The sequence below is a fragment of the Canis aureus genome, chromosome 15 (genome assembly GCF_053574225.1).
Source record: "Canis aureus isolate CA01 chromosome 15, VMU_Caureus_v.1.0, whole genome shotgun sequence".
Lineage (NCBI taxonomy): Eukaryota > Metazoa > Chordata > Mammalia > Carnivora > Canidae > Canis > Canis aureus.
This window is the reverse complement of record NC_135625.1, coordinates 25,969,932-25,993,205: the sequence shown is the minus strand read 5'-3', so window position 1 is coordinate 25,993,205 and position 23,274 is coordinate 25,969,932. Positions and strand designations below refer to the sequence as shown.

The 23,274-nt window shown below is 41.4% G+C and overlaps 1 protein-coding gene and 1 long non-coding RNA gene across 9 annotated transcripts in view; one reads left to right on the top strand and one right to left on the bottom strand.

Moving 5' to 3' along the window:
- MTMR7 (myotubularin related protein 7) overlaps positions 1–23,274 on the bottom strand; it is a 178,295-nt gene that overhangs the window by 100,656 nt on the left and 54,365 nt on the right. For 2 of the 8 annotated variants that reach the window (XM_077848918.1, XM_077848919.1), the window contains exon 1: positions 1,683–2,192. The exons of the other annotated variants lie outside the window; for them this stretch is intronic. In XM_077848918.1, coding sequence (XP_077705044.1) covers positions 1,683–2,177 — 495 coding nt within the window. In that variant the 5' untranslated portion in view covers positions 2,178–2,192. Of the gene's footprint in view, positions 1–1,682; positions 2,193–23,274 lie in introns of those variants that run through there. 8 annotated transcript variants of the gene reach the window in all.
- On the top strand, positions 1,873–21,483 carry LOC144284403 (uncharacterized). The gene is made up of 3 exons (XR_013352749.1): positions 1,873–2,152; positions 2,679–2,723; positions 21,060–21,483. It is a non-coding gene; the product is annotated as an uncharacterized LOC144284403 (long non-coding RNA).

Below are 23,274 nucleotides of genomic sequence, written 5' to 3'. Positions count from 1 at the left end.
AATGACATTTCAGATGATTCTCCATTTTTTCCATTTCCAGATAGAAAGGGATCTCTGATTTGAGGTACTACACTGTTTAGAGGGTGTTCACAAAAACCAATTATAAAAGAATATTGTTTGCTGCTCAGGGTTAAACACATGGCTTTGCTGTACAAAGTTTAGACATACATTAAACTTGCTGTACAAGTTTAGACATACATTAGAAAAAGCCTTTACCCCCCAAATTCATATTCTATAGTGACATGTCACTCTATCACTCTTGCTATTGACAATCACATCAGATATTTCTATAAAGGGCCCCCTTCACCACGACAAAGAAAATATGCCCTTGGCAAGGACGAAGGGAGTTCATGAGTTAAATTTGTCATCCCGGAATAAATAATTTAGCACCACTTAAATCCTGAAAGCTCTGAGCCACCTACCTTGTGGTTTATGGCGCGCTCTTCTATGTTTACAATTTCCCAATAGTAAAGCAACAGTTTAATTCCATAGTGCAAAATCAATACAATTTAAATTTACCATTGGAACTATCTAGCAAACTAAAGGATCTATTCTTCCACTGACATGAGATCATCATAAAGCTGCTTCTACAAAGAGGTACTTAGGAACCATTCTAGAATTTAGAGATGAATTCTTCTTACTGGATTTAAAAGCAATTCCCACCCCTCAGACCCGCATGAAATGGTTGGGATCCCTGGGGCCACCTAAATTGTGACCACACAGACCCACCTTTGACTTAACTCTATCAAGGGCCTAGATTTGGGACTGAGATCATCCTGGAAACACAAAGAGCTGTGGTGGTGGTAAAGAGAGATAGCCAACTTCCTTTTGAAATATACTCTTTCACCAGTTCAGGGTTTTAATCAGACAGGAATACTGACCATCGTTTTCACTCTAAATTACATGACTAGCGCAACTACGAGTGGGAAAGTTTGGTGCAGCCATCGACGATTCCAGTGTAATTTCTCTGGAAGGACCAGGGACCAGGCGTTTTTCGTTGAGGCCCCAAAGCTGGTGCTGTGTTCAAACACACCAGCGGACCAATCTGTAAGCTGCCCCCTTCCCCTCAATGAAAGAAAACTGGTGGAAAAGGCAAGGAGACGCAAGGACTGACAATAACGTTCACCCCACGGCGAATATTGATCGTCCGCTCTGTGTAAGGTCCACTGACGATGGGGGAGCCGCAGGGGGAGCCGTGTGGGTCCGAACCCTTAGATTCAACAAGCTTCCAAGAGAGCCTTCAATCCACCTGCGCGTACTTTAACTCCTTTCCTTGCACCTGTCATCAATCGGGAAGGCTGGTTTCTCTTTCAGCTGCTCAGAGCAGCCAACAGAAAATTGGGGGGAGGGGAGGCGGCAGCAGCAGCAGTGTAGTGCCAGACTAGAAGGGGGCGTCTATCAGCAGATCAGCAGCCCTATTATTCAAGGGACAACTGGGTTCCCTCCCGCCCAGCCCCCTGCCCAGCGCGCGCTCTCAAGGACAAGAGGTTGGCTCCGCCAGCGCCAGAGCTAGGCCTGGAAGGAGATGCTCGAGCGCTGCGTCCTCCTCCTCCTCCTCCTCCCTCGCTCGCTCGCTCGCGGTGCCGACTCGCCAGCGCCCGCGGGAAGCCGGGCCTCGGGCCGGCTCAGCATCCCTCCCGCAGCCCCCGCCGCCCCTCCTCGGCCCGCGCCCGGGCACCCACCTTGGGCGTGCGGATGTGCTCCATGGTGCGCCCGCTTCGCCGAGGTCCCGGCGGGCGCGGCCTCCCGCACCTGCGCGCTTCTGCCGCGCGGCGGGAGGGGCGCGGGGAGGGGGCTTCGCGCCCGGCAGCGGGCGGGCCACGGGCCTTGGCTCCGCCTCCAGGTGCGGCGGCGCCCGCGCGAGGCCGGCCTGTGGGTCCCGGCAGCGCCCCCGCCCCCCGCCCGCTGCAGGCCCGGCTGGCCTGGGGCGGCTGGCTCCTCTCGCAGGGGGGCCGCCGGCGTGACCCAGCGAGGCCCCTGTTCCCCCAGACACAATGGGGGCCTTGCGCGGGGTGTGGCCTCTTGGAGGAGCGCTGGGGAGCCCGCGCCGCCCGTGGATCCGCTCCCTCCAGCGCGTCCCAGGATAGGTGGGACTTCAGGCGGGTCGGACGGAAGGCTGCCACCTGCGCTCCGGACCAGGACGGCCTAGTGGGTATGTCCCTGCGATGCTGGAACATGCTGGAACATGCTGGAACGCGGGAGCAGCTCGCGCGTAGCGTTTGGGATAAGCAGCAGTGTTAAATCCTTAGGAGGTGTTCTGTGAAGTCGGGAATTTCACATCAACCTGCCACTTAACTGTTGGAAGAGCTGCTTTTCCCGTGGCACCGTGTTGGGTGCTCCTTTGGCGTCTCCACTTAGCTCTGACTGAACCGGAGTATCATTTCAACCTCCCAGTGCCCTGGGAGACCATTAGAACAAAAAAGATAAGTTGATGTTTGCATTTGGCAAAATTGACCCAGGGTATAACTTCTACCTTAATAAAGAACACCAGCAATAGAGTCAGGAGCGCTCTCAACTCATTCTGCTCAGTCTCCTCATTTGGAACGTGAAAGTCACCAGCCTAAATGATCTTAAAGGGCGCTTAACATCTCCAAATTCCCTAAGTGCTAAGAATCCTATATTCGTTTTGAGGTTTGCATTCTGAATGGGATAACAATCTTGGAATTATGTGATTTCAGGACTCTTCTATTCCTCTGCTGGTGGGCAAACCAACAGTTTACTCGGTAAGTAATTTTTGCATACAACTGACCTTCATATTAGTGCAGTTGTTTGTTTTTTAAGCACTCACAACACTAACTGGTGCGTGAAAAGACATAAATCTGAATGGTATAAATGGCCTAATTTGAAGAAAAAATTTCCAGATTAGTTCAGAAATACATCTTCCATTATCATAGCTATAAAACAGCATTAGGTTAAAACGAGTCAAAAATTATATTCAAATTATCAGGGTAAATCAGCAATAAAACAAGCTGTGTTAATTTATAATAAATTTATAAAATAATAGGGAAAGAAATCTCTATAAATAAACATTTTAGTTTGATCTAACAATTCTCTGAAGAACCCTCCCCCACTTGTCACTATTCAGATTACTAGATTATATACACTGTATTGACCTTTGATGGCCACTCTGTACTTTCTGGTAATTACCCTCCCTTCATCCCCAAGTTTCACTGCTTCTCTGAGCCACCACTCAGTGGGGCAAAAGAGATTGAAGAAAGCAACAAGAGTTGGAGGGCAGTGACTTGAGGGAATGTAGAGTACATCATTGTAGTGCAAACTGTGTTGACCCTAAGTAGGTCAAAAATGAGAAACTAGTCACTACTTTACTTAAGAAACATGGACATTAATTGCATGGACCTGGATAGAGCTAGAAAGTATTATGTCAAATGAGATAAATCAGTCAGAGAAAGACAAATACTACATCATTTCACTCATATGTAGAATTAAAGAAACAAAACAGATGAGGAAAGGGAAGAAAAGAGAGAGACAAACCAAGAAAGAGACTCTTAACTATAAAGAACAAACGGAAGGTCACCAGAGGGGAGGTGGGAGGGAAGATAGGTGTGACAGGTGATGGGGATTAAGGGATGCACCTCTTGTGATGAGCACCAGTTATTGTATGGAAGTGTTGAATCACTATATTGTACACCTGAAACTAATATAACTATGTTAGCTAATTGGAATTAAAATAAAAACTTAAACACTAACATTAATTAACTGATGGTCACACACAAGCTACCTTGGCAGATACTGGGAGATTGAAGGAGATTTAGAGGAGAAGGATACCAAGTTCCAAAATAGTGATGCAAATAACACCAACAAAAAGTAGACCAGCTATGAAGGTAGCAGAGCATGTGGAAATGCCGAAAGAAGCTTCCAGGAGATTGATTCACTTCCTGCAATTTCCATATTAATTATGTACAGGAAACAATGGGCAGACTCAGAATCATATACTTAGTCCTTAAAGTTCTATATTTGGTGTATCTAGAACAAACCATGGGAAATTTGGATGAATGCTGCATCTGTGAGTCTTCAAGAAGCAGAAATTCCCAGATGGCCCCAGAACCAAGAAGTGAGAAAGGGAGAAAAAAAACCTTAATCTTAAAACACTACATAATTTACAGATGGATGCACTCCTAGGTTTGCACTACATCAGCCTTTGCCCAATGGGTTGCAAAAATGGCTATTTTTCTCTAGTATTTATGAGTCCTTGATGGAAAATAAGTATATTTCAACAAAACTATTCTCATCATCAAGCAAAACATCAGATAGTAGGGTTATATCTAGTTACCTGCATATTCATCAAACTACTTCTTCCCTTGCCAAGGCACAACATAGTTGTACTGATTTTATCAGTACAGTACAGTATCAGTGGTTTTTTACCATGTAAAAATGGGAGATATGACTGTACACATCAATATTCTCCTATTCTTCATGGGCACACAGAAGACTATACATTTCAACTCTGTTACTGTTGGGTGGCACCGTGTGGCTATTTCTGTCCAGTTGGTTGTGAGAAGTGACGTGTACCATTTTGGAGCCAAAGATCTGCAAAACCTGGGTGAGGCCCTTCAGCTTCCTCTGCCCCCCCCCTTTTTTTTTTAAGATTTATTTATTTTAGAGAGAGAGCATGAGAGAGCAAGCACTCATGAGTAGGGAGTGGGACAGAGGGGAAGAGAGAATCTCAAGCAGATTCCCTGCTGACCATGGAGCCCTATGTAGGACTGGATCCCAGGACCCTGAGACCTTGATCTGAGCTGAAATCAAGAGTTGGAAGCTTAACCGACTGAGCCTCCCAGGTGCCCCCTCTTCTTTGTCTTGATATTTGGAGATCAGTCTTAAGGTTATAGAGAAATAATGATGGTAAATTCACTCTACATATATGATGTGACTGATACTCAAAAAACTATTTAGCATTAGACTGAAATGAAGGAAGAAAGAAATAGACCGTTTGCTCCAGTCATTACTTGAAAAGCAGTTACTGAAGAGTCACAGCAGATTCTTTTGAATGAAAAGAACATGTTTTTGTGGTGGTGGTGGTGGTGGTTGCATGAAGCCACTGAGATTTAATGGTTTAAATTTTGTACCTAGACTAGCCTATCCTGACTTTACAGAGAGAGTTACAGTAATATCCTATCTCCCCCTTCTGTGTTTCTGATATTTTTTAAGGGGGTTGCAAATGTCCTTAAAGAGCCCTAAGGACATATGTTATAGGCCAAGACTTAAAGTACTCTATTGTATATTACGAAACTTCTGGAGAACATCTTAAGAAATTTTTATCACGTAGATATTTCGATTGTAAATAATATTGCTATAGGACTTTTTAAACAAAACCTTGATGTTAACTTGGAACTTACCCAAAAATCTTGTGATCTTCATTGGCCTGAGGAGATTTGGATACTTATCAAATGCTTGCAAGACTTTTTTCCGGAATACTTACATTTCTCCTGAGGCAACTAAAAACTTCTGATTTGGCAGTGAAGACCAAAAAATGTTTCCTCAGGGGGTAGTATTACTAATGATTAGAAACTGTATACACTCCTCTTCAGCCCTATCAAACCTCAGTGGTCCATGTAATGTGTGGAGGAGGGCACATGTTTCTGAAAAGCACAGTCTCAGATAGACCTGTATTAGGTACTCAGTATGATGGAAGCAGAAAACCTATATTTTTGCCTGGGGGGGGATAGGTTTTATAACATAGATTTTTATAGTCTCGATGATGCAAAATATCGATGCCTTCTCTGGCCTCGCCCTATGCCAGTTATAGAGAGTAAGCACTCCATGGATTACAGGCAGCTCTGCCCTTTCTCTAGGAACCAAAAAAGAAACTCTAGAGCAGCATAAAAACAGCACTTACTCTGTGAACAGGAAAGGTTTTAAAATAGTCTCTTAAATTTTGTTCTCCTTCCAAGAAGGCACATTGCTAAAGTCCAAGTATTGTCCTCAGACCACTTATTACTGTGTATTGCCTTTCCACTGCCATCCCTTCAGCTGTCGCTTCAATGCGAATTATTCCCCTATCAATATTTTTAGTTCTCAGTTCTCTCTCTGCCACATGTATTATGTTCCTTCCACCTGCTGAGAGCTTCTACCCAGAGGTTTCATCAGTGCCACAAAGTGGGTAGGGTTGAGAACATGGGCGCTGGGGGCAGACAGGTCCCTTTTCTTATCACAACTCTGGTGTGTGTCAGCTGTGTGACCATAAACCAGTTTTCTAACCATCCTGGGCCTTAGGGTTCTCAGCTATAAGATGGGCATAATGATAAAACATGTATTATTTTGTTTCTCAAGCTGAGGACTAGATCTCTCTCTATATGGATGTTTATTGTATTTACTATATTTTTATTGCCTTAAGTACTTCAAAATTATAAAAAATAATAATAGCAAAAAAAAGAAAGGAGATAATCACACCTCCTTCCTAGGGTAGATGTGACAATTCAGTAAGATTGAGCATTTAACATATTCTGTGACAGATACTTTTTGAATGTTCACCTTGTGCCAAGGACTGGAGATAAAATGGGAACCAAAGCAGTGGTAGCCCCTGCCCTCAGGAAGCTTCAGTCCCATGATACCAGCTATTTTATGACCTACCTAATCCTAGATCTTCCACCTGACCTCATTATTTCTCGTGTTGATCCCAATCACTCAAGCTCGAAAGCTTGGAGTTAATTAGTTATATTTGGCTATGCGTCTTGATGGCTCCCATGTTCAGACACATGTACATTCCCTCCTCCTTCAGCTGATCCCTTCGCATTCCTTCACATTCCTTTCGCATTTCATTTCTCTAGTTCAGGTCCCCACTGCTTCATCCTGGCTGGAATAGTAGCTTCTGCTACCAGATTCATCACTGTAAAAAGCCACTTCGCTCCTGGCCCTCTCCAGCTGACAAACCTTCAAGTGGTTTGCGACAGCCTTCTGAATGAAGTACCATTTCCTTACTCTGTCATTTCAGGCCTGACCACATCCTGCCCTTCTCTTGTACAAACTCAGCAAAGTGAGTCACTGGCATTTAGTAGGTGCTCCAGAAATATTTTTTTGAATGTATCAATGAGTCACTCAATCACCTCCTTTATCTTGTATCGGCTTATCTTTGTGTCTTTGCGCATACTGTTCCTGTCTGCCAAATTCTTTGAGGTTTCAAAATTCACTTCAGTATTCCCTCCAGATGCAGTTCTTCCAAAATAGCTCTTGTCTTGTCCTTCCAATAAGCAGAGATTAACATAAGCAGTTTGTTTTCATCTGGAAGTGCACTTCTATGCGTCTCTGTCACAACTTGTCCACAGGGGACCTCAATCACTCCACTATCCCAGGAATACCCTGCTGGCCCACTACACTGGCAACATCATGCTGATTAGATCTGATAAGCAAAAGGTAGCATGTGCTCTAGATGCCCAAGCAAGGCACTCATGTCAAAGGGTCGGTGATACGATCTAGGAAAATTCAGGGGCCTGCCATCACAGTGAAGTTTCTGGAGATATGCTATAGTCTGGGACATAGCTTTCACTTCCCAGAAGTTGAAATAGCTTCTCCAGTCTGAAAGGCATGTCACTTCTCTTTGCACCCCTACCACTTCTTGCTCTAACCCATTGAGCTACCAGCTCTGAGTGGGATCTGGAGCAAGAAAAGGCTCTCCAGCTGGTTTGGGTTGTAGTGAAAACACACCTACCACAGTGGCCTTTTGACCCCAGCAGATCCAAATATGCTCAAGGAATCTGCAGTGGCAGATAGAGATGTGGTATGGAGCCTCTGGCAAGCTGCAGCTAAGGAATCACACATGGTTCCCAGCATGGCCCACCACCAGGCCCACCATGCCTTTATGCTAATTTTTTAAAGTTTTCGTTTATTTTTGATTTTGGAAAAATACACATAACTCAAAATTTACAATCTTAACAGTTTTTCAATGTATGGTTTAGCGGTGTTAAGTACATTCACATTGCTATACAATCATCACTGCTATCCATTTCTCAAACTCTTTTTCTGTGAAACTAAAACTCTGTACCCATAAAACAGTAACTTCCTATCTCCCACCTACTCCTACAAAGGATGGAGGGGGGAGGGCACTTGTTCTGATGTGCAGAGCTCTATGTTATTTTTTTCTGGGAACTTCATGTGCCTTGAAGGACAGCTGTCTAGGTGTACAGATCAATGGCAGTTTAAGGCAGGTGACCCCCAATTTGTTCAAATGTCAGGAACTTGGAAGGAAAAGGATTGGAGATTGGCAATGAGAACTAAGGAAAATATTTATGGACTGATGTCTAAGGATGAGCCCAGAGTATGAAAATATTACTGTCCTATATAAATACTATAGGACATCTGATTCAGTGACACGGTGACATTCTCAATAATTATATGCACAATATGGTCCATTTTATTATTGTCAGTCAGTCAAGACTTTCCCAGCCTTGGCAGAGCCTACTTTTTGGACTCATGCGTGAGTGACATTAGTGGTAGGGAAAAAGGTTGTATATGAACTCAGCAATGTGCCTTCCCTCACTGAGTCTGATTTGAGTACCACAGCCGAGACTGATGCTGAGCCCCTACCTTCCCCCTATTCTATACAACACCATCCCTGGTGAAACAGCCAGCCACCTGTGGTAGGTTGATTATACTGAACCCCTTCCACTATGGAAAGAGTAGATATTCTCTCTCAATAGAATAAACACTTACTTTAAATATGAATTTTCTTTCTTCCCCACAATAACCTCTGTCAGCACTTCACTATTGGACTTACTTCATGCTTCTTCACTCTCAGAGTCTCCCACAAGATATATCTGCACCCAAAAAAAAGTGCTACACAAAAATAAGAAGTGGGCAGATGTCCACAGGATTCATTGGTCTTGCCATACATGGATTCATCAGAAACTATTGGCCTCATATACTAATGGAATGACCTATTAAAGACTCTGTTATGACTCCAGCTAAGAGACAAACACTTTCAAAGAGTGGGGTGATGTCCTACAAGATGGAGTGTATGCTCTGAATGAGTTTTCAATATTCTCATCCATTTCCTATAGGTAGAATATAGGAATCCAAGGAGCCAGGGGTGGAAATGGGAATAGTACCTCTTACTATGAAACCTGTTGAAACACTGACTATTTTTTGCTCCCTATGATTTTGGACTTTTTGGTTTAGAGGTTGTAAAAACCAAGGTAGTTTTTGCTTCTACTGGGGGCCACAACAATGGTTTTGTTGAATTGGAAATTGAGATTGGCATTAAACTAAAAGCATACCAAAGAAGCGATATGTGATTAGCCATGGAGATTGACCCTAACTAATTATGCAGAGGGAAATGGGGTTGCTGCTCTCCAGTAGAGGCACTGATGGGGTACGCCTGGAACTCAGGGCATCTCTAGAATACTTCCTAGGTGGTACTGCCTTGTCCAGGGGTAACAGCACCAGAAGATGCAGCAACCCTATTCAGGAAAGATACACAAGGGCCCAGATCATCCAGGAATTAACTGGCATCAAGACCCCAACCAGTTTTACCTGTAGTCTGGGGACAGCTTTTCATTTTTATCCCATTTTCCATTGTGCATTCAGTTGGGTGTATTTGTAGGGTAGGTTGGTACTCAGCCTGCATCACAGGCTTCCCTAATTCTTCAGAAATTAGCAAATATCTGTCCAAAGTTCAAGTTTCTGTAAATTCAGGAAGCTCTAAAGCTCCTGTGGAAAGAATCATATTCCAGTGAACCCTTATGGGACGGGACTTGCCTCACGTAACAATCTGGAAGTATTTGGGCCCCAGTTCCAGTCCAGCCAGTATTCCTGGTCACATTTTGATTAGTAAACCATTAGAAACCACAAATATCAAAAATCAATAGAATTATTAAATGTTATGTGGCCATATATAAAATGCTGCATGAGCTTTAAAATTTTTCAAAAAATACTTAATGACAGGAAAAACATTTCTGGCAAATTTTTAAGCCCAATAGCCAGATACAAAACTATATACAGTCTGATCTGAGTTGGGTTTCAAAATCCATGTGTGCATGGGTATATATGTGTGAAAGTAAAGAGAAATAAAATGGAAGAAAGAAACATATGGCAATCACATCTGGGTAGTGGGTTTGTGGGTGGTTTTAATGTTTAAAAAATATTTTATAAAACTGGTGCAGCTACTCTGGAGAACAGTTTAGAGGTTCCTCAAGAAGTTACAAATAGAACTACCATATAATTCAGCAATTATACTGCTAGATATTTACCCAAAGGGTACAAAAGTACAGATTCAAAGAGATACACCCACACCGATGTTTATAGCAGCATTATCAACAATAGCCAAACTATGGAGAGAGCCCAGATGTCTATCAGCTTATTAATAGATAAAGAAAAGGTAATATATATGTAAATAAGATGGAATATTACTCAGCCATCAAAAAATTGAAATCTTGCTATTTGCAGTAACATGATTGGAGCTAAGGAATATAATGCTAAGGAAAATAAGTCAATTAGAGAAAGACAAATACCATATGATCTAACTCATGGGGAATTTAAGAAAGAAAACAGGTGAACATATGGGGAAGGGAAAAAGAAAAAAAGGAGAGAGGGAAACAAGCCATAAGAGACTCACTCAATGATAGAGAACAAAATGAGGGATGATGGAGGAGGAGGGTCGGAGGGGATGGGCTAAATGAGGGATGGGGATTAAGGTCACTTGCTGTGATGAGCACTGGGTGTTGTATGTAAGTGATGAATCACTGAATTCTACTCCAGAAACCAATATTGCACTGTATACTAACTAAAATTTATATTAAAATATTTTATAAATATTCACAGTTCATATTTTAATAATTGTAAAGATTGTAATAATCATATTTTTAAAATATGATTTTTAAAGGCCATTTCAATTCAAAACTAGTCATAATCAGTAATCATGACATAATATCATAACTTAAAGTGGATATGTTTGTGGAGAATAAACTTTATTTTGTTTTTTTAAAGCATAACTTAAGTTGGATCCTGAAGAGTTGAGAGACCTTCTAAGTATATACTTCCTAAAATTTCAATTCAAAAATAATCTTTCTGAGAAGTAATCCTTTTTTAAGGATAAAAGCAGGCTTATTCTCCATGAGGAAATAATAAAAACAAATATCCCAAATGTAAAACAATAGCTGGAAAAAGAAAAAAGGAGGGTGCTCCCCATTGAGTTGTCAGGATCTTGGCAGTGCTATTTTTACAACCAAAAAAAATTTTTCTATGAAGTACAGTCAAGTTTGTAGGAATGTTCTGTGGAGCTTTAAAGCCAATGTTTTGTAAAAATTACTTACTTGATCTTGTAGTAAAAATCTGAAATGCATCTTTGATGTTTAGGTCACAGGATTAATATAATTAGTAAACCTACCTTAATCTGCCTCATCTTTTTATTTAGATACAGACACTAAATATTAGCAAAGTGTGTATGAACGTGGAACTCATAGACAGGCCAACTCAAGATTTTTAACAAACAAATGTAAGAGTTATTCTTGGGTTGCATTACAGTTTCTTGTGGAGATAATGAGTAATTTTGAATGATGGCTCTGCAAGAAAATTCTTCTCTTCTTTGGCAGAGAGAATATTTTTGTAAACAAAAGCAATGAACAAGATTTGTTCAGAATGGTGAACTAACAAGGATTTGATCTGGACCTAACTTGTTGAGAACCACCTATGTTCACATTTAGATCTGGCAGTCAATATTGACAGTCTTGCCACTGCACAAAACAGCTTGAACATAGCACAGAATAGGAATCCCATTATTTTCAAGTAGAACAGATGCAGTTTATTTTCAGTGTTTTGTCCCTGGTCATTTTACCATTTTGCAGAGAGTCTCCTTGGATAATCATCAGTTGATGAATGAATTCTAGTCCAGAAGCCGTGTTATAAGTAGGTTGCTTACTGCTCAGTCTTCACAAATAATGACTAAATTTCTGGGCCATTCCTCAGAAGTGATGCAAACAATGGTACTAATTATGCTGCTACTTAAAACTGTATTGAACTTTTATTTATAACATTATGTCTACATCACAATGCATAGGGACTGGCTTGAGCATGCATTTTAGAAACAGTCCTCCTCCTCCCCTTGGAAGCAGAAGAGGGCATTTCCACAAGCCCAAGAGTAGTAGTGGCTGGCAGCCTTCAGTGAAAGAGGTGCCAGCAGAGATGACTTCTCTTGAGGACCAATATCTCAACTCTGTCTCATTTAGCTTGCTAGGTTAAAGAATAGCTGGAGATTCCATGGTCTTGCAGACTATGAAATAATATTCTACCAAGATATGAGGTTATATATATATAACTATGTGACTATTTTTGCAGTCCTATTTAGAATATCTCAACTACAATAACGTCTCAATAAAAGATCTATTTCATAGCCTGCCCTGATTTTTATGGTAATATTTATTAGCAATTGTACATTCATTTTGGTCTTGGGAATGACAAACAAAATTTGTAGGGGGAAAATTTGAATAGAGATGGTTCTTTTTTTTTTTTTTTTTTTCAAACACACGTGCGTTTATTTTTTTTTTTTCTTTTTTTTTTTTTTTTTTTTTATTGGTGTTCAATTTACTAACATACAGAATAACACCCAGTGCCCGTCACCCATTCACTCCCACCCCCCGCCCTCCTCCCCTTCTACAACCCCTAGTTCGTTTCCCAGAGTTAGCAGTCTTTATGTTCTGTCTCCCTTTCTGATATTTCCCACACATTTCTTCTCCCTTCCCTTATTTTCCCTTTCACTATTATTTATATTCCCCAAATGAATGAGAACATATAATGTTTGTCCTTCTCCGACTGACTTACTTCACTCAGCATAATACCCTCCAGTTCCATCCACGTTGAAGCAAATGGTGGGTATTTGTCATTTCTAATAGCTGAGTAATATTCCATTGTATACATATACCACATCTTCTTTATCCATTCATCTTTCGTTGGACACCGAGGCTCCTTCCACAGTTTGGCTATCGTGGCCATTGCTGCTAGAAACATCGGGGTGCAGGTGTCCCAGCGTTTCATTGCATTTGTATCTTTGGGGTAAATCCCCAACAGTGCAATTGCTGGGTCGTAGGGCAGGTATATTTTTAACTGTTTGAGGAACCTCCACACAGTTTTCCACAGTGGCTGCACCAGTTCACATTCCCACCAACAGTGTAAGAGGGTTCCCTTTTCTCCACATCCTCTCCAACATTTGTTGTTTCCTGCCTTGTTAATTTTTCCCATTCTCACTGGTGTGAGGTGGTATCTCATTGTGGTTTTGATTTGTATTTCCCTGATGGCAAGTGATGCGGAGCATTTTCTCATGTGCATGTTGGCCATGTCTATGTCTTCTTCTGTGAGATTTCTGTTCATGTCTTTTGCCCATTTCATGATTGGATTGTTTGTTTCTTTGGTGTTGAGTTTAATAAGTTCTTTATAGATCTTGGAAACTAGCCCTTTATCTGATATGTCATTTGCAAATATCTTCTCCCATTCTGTAGGTTGTCTTTGAGTTTTGTTGACTGTATCCTTTGCTGTGCAAAAGCTTCTTATCTTGATGAAGTCCCAATAGTTCATTTTTGCTTTTGTTTCTTTTGCCTTCGTGGATGTATCTTGCAAGAAGTTACTATGGCCGAGTTCAAAAAGGGTGTTGCCTGTGTTCTTCTCTAGGATTTTGATGGAATCTTGTCTCACATTTAGATCTTTCATCCATTTTGAGTTTATCTTTGTGTATGGTGAAAGAGAGTGGTCTAGTTTCATTCTTCTGCATGTGGATGTCCAATTTTCCCAGCACCATTTATTGAAGAGACTGTCTTTCTTCCAATGGATAGTCTTTCCTCCTTTATCGAATATTAGTTGCCCATAAAGTTCAGGGTCCACTTCTGGATTCTCTATTCTGTTCCACTGATCTATGTGTCTGTTTTTGTGCCAGTACCACACTGTCTTGATGACCACAGCTTTGTAGTACAACCTGAAATCTGGCATTGTGATGCCCCCAGATATGGTTTTCTTTTTTAAAATTCCCCTGGCTATTCGGGGTCTTTTCTGATTCCACACAAATCTTAAAATAATTTGTTCTAACTCTCTGAAGAAAGTCCATGGTATTTTGATAGGGATTGCATTAAACGTGTATATTGCCCTGGGTAACATTGACATTTTCACAATATTAATTCTGCCAATCCATGAGCATGGAATATTTTTCCATCTCTTTGTGTCTTCCTCAATTTCTTTCAGAAGTGTTCTATAGTTTTGAGGGTATAGATCCTTTACATCTTTGGTGAGGTTTATTCCTAGGTATCTTATGCTTTTGGGTGCAATTGTAAATGGGATTGACTCCTTAATTTCTCTTTCTTCAGTCTCATTGTTAGTGTATAGAAATGCCACTGACTTCTGGGCATTGATTTTGTATCCTGCCACGCTACCGAATTGCTGTATGAGTTCTAGCAATCTTGGGGTGGAGACTTTTGGGTTTTCTATGTAGAGTATCATGTCATCGGCGAAGAGGGAGAGTTTGACTTCTTCTTTGCCAATTTGAATGCCTTTAATGTCTTTTTGTTGTCTGATTGCTGAGGCTAGGACTTCCAGTACTATGTTGAATAGCAGTGGTGAGAGTGGACATCCCTGTCTTGTTCCTGATCTTAGGGGAAAGGCTCCCAGTGCTTCCCCATTGAGAATGATATTTGCTGTGGGCTTTTCATAGATGGCTTTTAAGATGTCGAGGAATGTTCCCTCTATCCCTACACTCTGAAGAGTTTTGATCAGGAATGGATGCTGTATTTTGTCAAATGCTTTCTCTGCATCCAATGAGAGGATCATATGATTCTTGGTTTTTCTCTTGCTGATATGATGAATCACATTGATTGTTTTACGGGTGTTGAACCAGCCTTGTGTCCCAGGGATAAATCCTACTTGGTCATGGTGAATAATTTTCTTAATGTACTGTTGGATCCTATTGGCCAGTATCTTGTTGAGAATTTTTGCATCCATGTTCATCAGGGATATTGGTCTGTAATTCTCCTTTTTGGCGGGGTCTTTGTCTGGCTTTGGAATTAAGGTGATGCTGGCTTCATAGAACGAATTTGGAAGTACTCCGTCTCTTTCTATCTTTCCAAACAGCTTTAGGAGAATAGGTATGATTTCTTCTTTAAACGTTTGATAAAATTCTCCTGGGAAGCCATCTGGCCCTGGACTCTTGTGTCTTGGGAGGTTTTTGATGACTGCTTCAATTTCCTCCCTGGTTATTGGCCTGTTCAGGTTTTCTATTTCTTCCTGTTCCAGTTTTGGTAGTTTGTGGCTTTCCAGGAATGCGTCCATTTCTTCTAGATTGCCTAATTTATTGGCGTATAGCTGTTCATAATAGGTTTTTAAAATCGTTTGTATTTCCTTAGTGTTGGTAGTGATCTCTCCTTTCTCATTCATGATTTTATTAATTTGAGTCTTCTCTCTCTTCTTTTTAATAAGGCTGGCTAATGGTTTATCTATCTTATTAATTCTTTCAAAGAACCAACTCCTGGTTCTGTTGATCTGTTCCACAGTTCTTCTGGTCTCGATTTCGTTGAGTTCTGCTCGAATCTTTATTAGCTCCCTTCTTCTCTTGGGTGTAGGATCTATTTGCTGTTTTTTCTCTAGCTCCTTTATGTGTAAGGTTAGCTTTTGTATTTGAGTTCTTTCCAGTTTTTGAATGGATGCTTGTATTGCGATGTATTTCCCCCTTAGGACTGCTTTTGCTGCATCCCAAAGATTTTGAACGGTTGTATCTTCATTCTCATTAGTTTCCATGAATCTTTTTAATTCTTCCTTAATTTCCTGGTTGACCCTTTTATCTTTTAGCAGGATGGTCCTTAACCTCCATGTGTTTGAGGTCCTTCCAAACTTCTTGTTGTGATTTAGTTCTAATTTCAAGGCATTATGGTCCGAGAATATGCAGGGGACAATCCCAATCTTTTGGTATCGGTTCAGACCCGATTTGTGACCCAATATGTGGTCTATTCTGGAGAAAGTTCCATGTGCGCTTGAGAAGAATGTGTATTCAGTTGAGTTTGGATGTAAAGTTCTGTAGATATCTGTGAAATCCATCTGGTCCAGTGTATCATTTAAAGCTCTCGTTTCTTTGGAGATGTTTTGCTTAGAAGACCTATCGAGTATAGAAAGAGCTAGATTGAAGTCACCAAGTATAAGTGTATTATTATCTAAGTATTTCTTCACTTTGGTTAATAATTGATTTATATATTTGGCAGCTCCCACATTCGGAGCATATATATTGAGGATTGTTAAGTCCTCTTGTTGAATAGATCCTTTAAGTATGATATAGTGTCCCTCTTCATCTCTCACTACAGTCTTTGGGGTAAATTTTAGTTTATCTGATATAAGGATGGCTACCCCTGCTTTCTTTTGAGGACCATTCGAATGGTAAATGGTTCTCCAACCTTTTATTTTCAGGCTGTAGGTGTCCTTCTGTCTAAAATGAGTCTCTTGTAGACAGCAAATAGATGGGTCCTGCTTTTTTATCCAGTCTGAAACCCTGCGCCTTTTGATGGGGTCATTAAGCCCGTTCACATTCAGAGTTACTATTGAGAGATATGAGTTTAGTGTCATCATGATATCTATTCAGTCTTTGTTTTTGTGGACTGTTCCACTGAACTTCTTCTTAAAGGGGAATTTTAAGAGGCCCCCTTAAAATTTCTTGCAGAGCTGGTTTGGAGGTCACATATTCTTTTAGTTGCTGCCTGTCTTGGAAGCTCTTTATCTCTCCTTCCATTTTGAATGAGAGCCTTGCTGGATAAAGTATTCTTGGTTGCATGTTCTTTTCATTTAGGACCCTGAATATATCCTGCCAGCCCTTTCTGGCCTGCCAGGTCTCTGTGGAGAGGTCTGCTGTTACCCTAATACTCCTCCCCATAAAAGTCAGGGATTTCTTGTCTCTTGCTGCTTTAAGGATCTTCTCCTTATCTTTGGAATTTGCAAGCTTCACAATTAAATGTCGAGGTGTTGAACGGTTTTTATTGATTTTAGGGGGGGATCTCTCTATTTCCTGGATATGAATGCCTGTTTCCCTTCCCAGATTAGGAAAGTTTTCAGCTAGAATTTGTTCAAATACATATTCTGGCCCTCTGTCCCTTTCGGCGCCCTCGGGAACCCCAATTAAACGTAGGTTTTTCTTCCTCAGGCTGTCGTTTATTTCCCTTAATCTATCTTCATGGTCTTTTAATTGTTTGTCTCTTTTTTCCTCAGTTTCCCTCTTTGCTGTCAACTTGTCTTCTAGGTCACTCACTCGTTCTTCCACCTCGTTAACCCTCGTCGTTAGGACTTCTAGTTTGGATTGCATCTCATTCAATTGGTTTTTAATTTCTGCCTGATTAGCTCTAAATTCTGCAGTCATGAAATCTCTTGAGTCCTTTATACTTTTTTCTAGAGCCACCAGTAGCTGTATAATAGTGCTTCTGAATTGGCTTTCTGACATTGAATTGTAATCCAGATTTTGTAACTCTGTGGGAGAGAGGACTGTTTCTGATTCTTTCTTTTGAGGTGAGGTTTTCCTTCTAGTCATTTTGCTCAGTGCAGAGTGGCCAAAAGCAAGTTGTATTGGGAAAAAGAGAAAAAGAGAGGAGAGAAAGAAGGAAAGAAAAGAGAAAGAGAAAAAAAAAGGGAAGAAAAAGAAAAAAAAACGAAAAAAAAAAAAAAGAAGAAGAAAAAGAGAAAGAAAGAGAAAGGAGAAAAAAAGGGGGTGGGGGAAGGAAACAAATCAAAAAGCAAAACAAAACAAAACCAAAAACAAAAACAAAAACAAACAAACAAAAAAAGAACCACCGGGGAGTATCTTCTGATTCTGTGTTCTTTAAGTCCCTTGGCTTCTCCTGGAAGTTGTCCGTCTAGCTGGTGTTCTGGGGGAGGGGCCTGCTGTGCTGATTCTCAGGTGTTAGCAGTTGGGGGAGCTGCTGTGCCCCTGCCTGGTGCAGGGCTCGGTGGGGGTTGTTTACCCCGTGAGGCCGCAGGAGGAACAGCCCCAGTGGCGGGGCAGCTCTGGAAACCTGGATTCAGCTCCGGCAGGAACTCCGTCTGCAGGGCCTGGAGGCTCCGGGCGGGGCCGCTGATGTGCTCAGCTGGGGCAGGAGCGTCCTCACTGTCCTGGGCCCTCCCGGCCTCTGCCTGTCCCGGGGGAGGCGGGATCCTGGGCTGTGTCCCGGCGCCCTGTGCTCCGGAGCCTGCGCTGGTGGATTCGCGCTCCCGGGCCGCGCAGCCCCCTCCGCGGAGCCGCCGCCCGAGCCCCTCCGAGCTGCTCCTGGAACCGCGCAGCCCCCTCCGCACGGAGCCTCTTCCTCTGCCCGAGCCCCTCCGAGCTGCTCCCGGGGCCCCGCAGCCCCCTCCGCGGAGCCGCCCCCGAGCCCCTTCAGCTGCTCCGGGTCCCGCAGGGTCCCGCCGTGCGCGCTGCAGCCCTTAGGGAGCTCGGCGCACTCTCCTGGGCGCGCAGTTGCTCTGTTACTGTCCCCGGGAGCCCGAGGGCATCCCCGCCCTCCTGGGTCCTGCTCCACCTCCCCGCGAGCCCCTTTCCGCCCGGGAAGGTCGGTGCAGCTCCTGCTCCTCCGGGACGGGGCTCTCCTGTCCTGGGGACACTCGCCCCGGCCTCAGCCCGGCTCCTCGCGGGCCCCTCCCCCTTGGAGGCCTATGTTCCTTTATCTCTTTTTCCCCGTCTTCCTACCTTGAGAGATGCGCGAACTCTTCTCACTGTAGCATTCCAGGTGTTCTCTCTTTAATTCTCAGGCCGAATTCATAGATTTTCAGGATAATTTGAAGGTTTTCTAGGTAGTTTGGTGGAGACAGGTGATTTGGAGACCCTACTCCTCCGCCATCTTGCTCCTCCCCCAATAGAGATGGTTCTATTAATTTTTTTAATTGAGAAAAATGGATCTTAATTTATTTTAACTGACAATATTCTGGTCCAGCTTTGAAAGCATCGTTTAAACTGTAAAAGTTTTGAATTAAAGAACACAAGAAAAAAAAAAAGAACACAAGAGAGGAGAGAGGGATAGAAGTGGCTCAGCAGTCACTCTCCATGACCTTATCTTTAGTGACCCACCTTTGTGTGTACGCAATCCCTGAAAACCAAAGCAGGACAATAGACTCACAACAGACTAAAAATAGAGCTTTCATTCCTAGAAAGTGTAAAAATATTACAAACTGGGACACCTGAGTGGCTAGTCAGTTCAGCATCCAACTCTTGGTTTTGACTTAGGTCATGATTTCCAGGTGGTAAGATTGAATCCCGCATGGGGTTCTGTGCTGTATGGGGAGTCTGCTTGAAATTCTCTCTCTCTCCCTCTCAAATAAATAAATCTTTTTAAAAAACACTACAAAACTCCCAATAGTGATAGAAATTGGTATTATTTGTCTCTTTGCAGGATACATAATGCATACCCTAAACATCAAAATATAGGGCGAATACATAGAGACAAAAAAATACTTTTTTTAAAAAGATTATTTATTTGTTTGAAAGAAAGACTGAGACAGCAGAGCAAGAGAGAGAGAGCATGAGCTGGGGTGAGTGGCAGAGGGAGAGGAAGAAGCAGGTTCCCCACTGAGCAGGGAGCCCAACATGGGGTTCAATCCCAGGACCCTGAGATCATGACCCAAGCTGAAGGCAGACACTTAACTGACTGAACCACCCAGGTGCCCCCAAAAATACTTTTCTGAAATAATTTTGTATCTCAATTCACTTAGGTTACTTGAGGTGGCCTTGTCATGAAACGAAGCAATTTGTTTTAATCTTTTTTTTTAAGATTTTATTTATTTATTTATTTATTTATTTATTTATTTATTTATTCATTCATGAGAGGCAGAGAGAGAGGCAGAGACACAGGCAGAAGGAGAAGCAGACTCCATGCAGGGAGCCCGATGCGGGACTTGATCCTGGGACTCCAGGATCATGCCCCAAGCCGAAGGCAGGCGCCAAACTACTGAGCCACCCAGGGATCCCCAGCAATTTGTTTTAATCTTAGGAGGAGAAGCTGACTAGGAAACAAGCTGCCTAGGATCCAGCAGGAAATGTGACAGTGTTCATTGACTATGTTAAAATATTTATTGAGTGAAGATTGGACATCTGAAGCCTTTGTGCTTCAGCAGAGGGAGCTGCTACAAGCCATATCATTCACTCACAGGGACTCTGGGAAAGTCCCTGAGCCTCAGATCTCTGGAGTGTTTTCATTATTAATCCCCAATCCTTAATCTTAAAGATTTTTCCATTGCTACCTTAGTACACTTCAGCTATAAGTCTCAAACTTCAATAATGTATTTCTAGCATTGTGTGCATTTAAAAAAATGTTCCCTCATAATTTAATACATACTTGACAGACTTAGTTCAAAAATACTTGCTTATAACTAAAGCTAAATGCCTGATCATGGCTATTTACATCTGCTATAATCATTATGACACTAGTATCCCTTTCCTATTACTAATTATTTAAAATAATGACAAAATGCAATAAAACAGTCCAAGTAGTTTTATGCAAAAAAAAAGAAAGAAAGAAAGAGAGAGAGAGAGAGAGAGAAAGAAAGAAAAGAAAAGAAAAGAAAAGAAAAGAAAAGAAAAGAAAAGAAAAGAAAAGAAAAGAAAAGAAAGCAGCTTAATGTAAAGTAGTATGTTGACTGGCCAGTACATCACCATGAGACACCTCTGAATGTATATTCATCAGCTGATAAGAAGTGCAGAGTCTGCAAATTGAGGTCATCATTATGGAAGACATAAAGTACAGACTGTTTTAAAGTCATGTAGGTTATTTATAAGTCAAGGTGTTACCTTTATTCTTTTACCTCATCCTTCAAGCAACACTTTTTCTGAAAAAAATTAATATCAATTAGAATACTATGGAGAATGAAAACTCTTTCCATATAAATTTATCTCTGTTAATAGAAAGTATAAAAATACATACATACATACACACACACACACACACACACACACACACACAGTATTCATTGCACCAAGAAGGGTTATTTCCTACAAATCAGATTGTAGCGAAGTGTATACATGGTATTGCCAAGATGAATACTTTCCTCAAATTATTTCTCCCAAGACGTAATGAGAGATACTACCAAGCAAAATTACTTATTTTAATCTTTTTCAGCTTAAAAGAAAACCAAAGAACCTTCATTTATCATTGGAAACTCTAAACCAAAGCTCACAGTGAGTGCCTTGTGTTAATTATTTTGCTTAATTTAGATTTGCTTTATTTCACTGTGTTAAGAAAATGCTGCATTTCTCAATGGTATTTTGGGTGGCACAATTAAATGGGACCATTAATTCAGAGTGCAAAACTGACCCACAAATTGCAGAATATTTATTGTCCTTGATCTCTGGACACTAAATGCTAGTGGAACCCTCCCCCACTTCCCCCACCCAGTCATTGTGACAAGTAAAATAGTCTTTCCCTCAAAGCATCCACAAATGCCCCCTAATTCCAAAGACCCACCCAGGTTAGGAACCACAGTTGAGACTATACACTTAACTTTTACAAATGTCAGCTAAAGTAGAAGAGGAAAAACATGGAACTGGTGATAGATGAAGTAGACAGTAATAAGATTAATAACTACTAATTAATGGATCCTTTCTATATGCCAGAGCTTATAACAGAACTGTAAGGAGAGGAAGAAACAAAACTTAAACAACCAATCCCAGTCACAGAGGTGTCAAGGTGATACCAGAATTTGAATTCATGATTATCTTACTCCTTATCTTATGCTCTTGTTCATCAAACTAGCTAGCTTACTGTTTTAAGTTAATTAAGTCAACTGACCTTCAGACAGCTCTATGAGTTTGACCAAAAACCAGATTTTGTGCAGTTAATACATTCATTTATACGTCTACATAGTATGCCTTCAGCAGAGCTCAGCCTGAGCCATAGACTGGTTTTTAATAATTACGTAGAGTTCATACAGTTTGTAGATAGATATAGATGACAATACCTGTAAGAATTCTTATGAAATCCTCAAAATTTGTATTGAGACTAGTTGAATTCACAGTCTATAAAATAACGAGAGTATAACCAAGAAGTCTCTGGGTCTTTCTAGCCTGTGGATTTGTCTATCACTGGCTCATCGTCTCCACTTGCTCAGACAGAAATTCCTGTTTCCAGAAATGTTCCCCTCAGGCATGGGAAGGCATTCCTAGAAGCTGCTCAGATATGCCCAGGAACACCTGTTCTCCACAAGCTGGTCTCTAGCCTCTGTCATGAAAGCCCCAGCTGGGTGTACCTCATCCATTGCTGCTGAAGCCTTCAAGGAGGGGGCTAACATCTCTGCCAAGAGAGTTATTTCCTGGCACTTCCAGGCTGACCATTTTGACAGCTTAGAACCATACTGAATTTCCCACAGAGGTAGGGAGGATGTTTTTCTTCCCACCTCTGGGTCACATTTTCCTGAACCACAAAGTGGCTCTGCTTGAGCCCAGAGTCTACAGAATTTCTCATGAAGCTCCTTTAGTTTTGAGCTCACCCATCTTTACACTGGTGCTCAAATTAAACGGAGCAAATACTATTATGTCAGTTATGCTTTCCATTGTCCTTGTCTCTAAAGAAGAAAAACAGTAAACCTCCTAATTTTGGTATCTAATTTAATATGCCAACTTAACTAGGCTAAGGTGCCCAGTTGTTGAGTCAAAAACCAGACTGTGAAGGTATTTTTTGTGAAGATATTTTTTAGATGTTATTAACATTTAAATCAGCAGACTTTGATTAAAACAGATTATTCTCCATAATGTGGGTGGACCTCATCCAATCAGTTGAAGGCCTTAGGAAAAAGGCTGGGATCCCCAAAAAGGAAAGAATTCTGCCTCCAAACTTCCTTTGGAATTAAGAATGCAACGTCAACTCCTGTGTGAATTTATAGCTTACTGGCCAGCTCTGCATATTTTAGCCTTGCCAGCCCTGGTAATCACATGAGCCAATTTCTTAGAATAAATCTATCTATATCTAGGCCTAAATATAAAGAGTATATAGGTATAGATATAGATTTATAGATATAGGATATATAGAGAATAATAGAATTATAGAATGTGTATATATATATGTACATATACATTCCCTATAATCTCTCCTGTATATTTCTTATTGGTTCTGTTTCTCAGGAGAACCCAGATTAATACACTTATCCCATCCTCTTTCAGACAATCCAAAAGTACTCAATTATAGCAACTCTAGACAGATATTCAGAGGCATCACCTGCTTGCAAGGTCAATAACGAGACATTGATCAATTACTATTTTGAGATCCTCTGGAACACCATTTTATATTGCAGTTAGTGATTTATAGAAGATACAGGTGGATTAGAACATCAGCTCAGTTT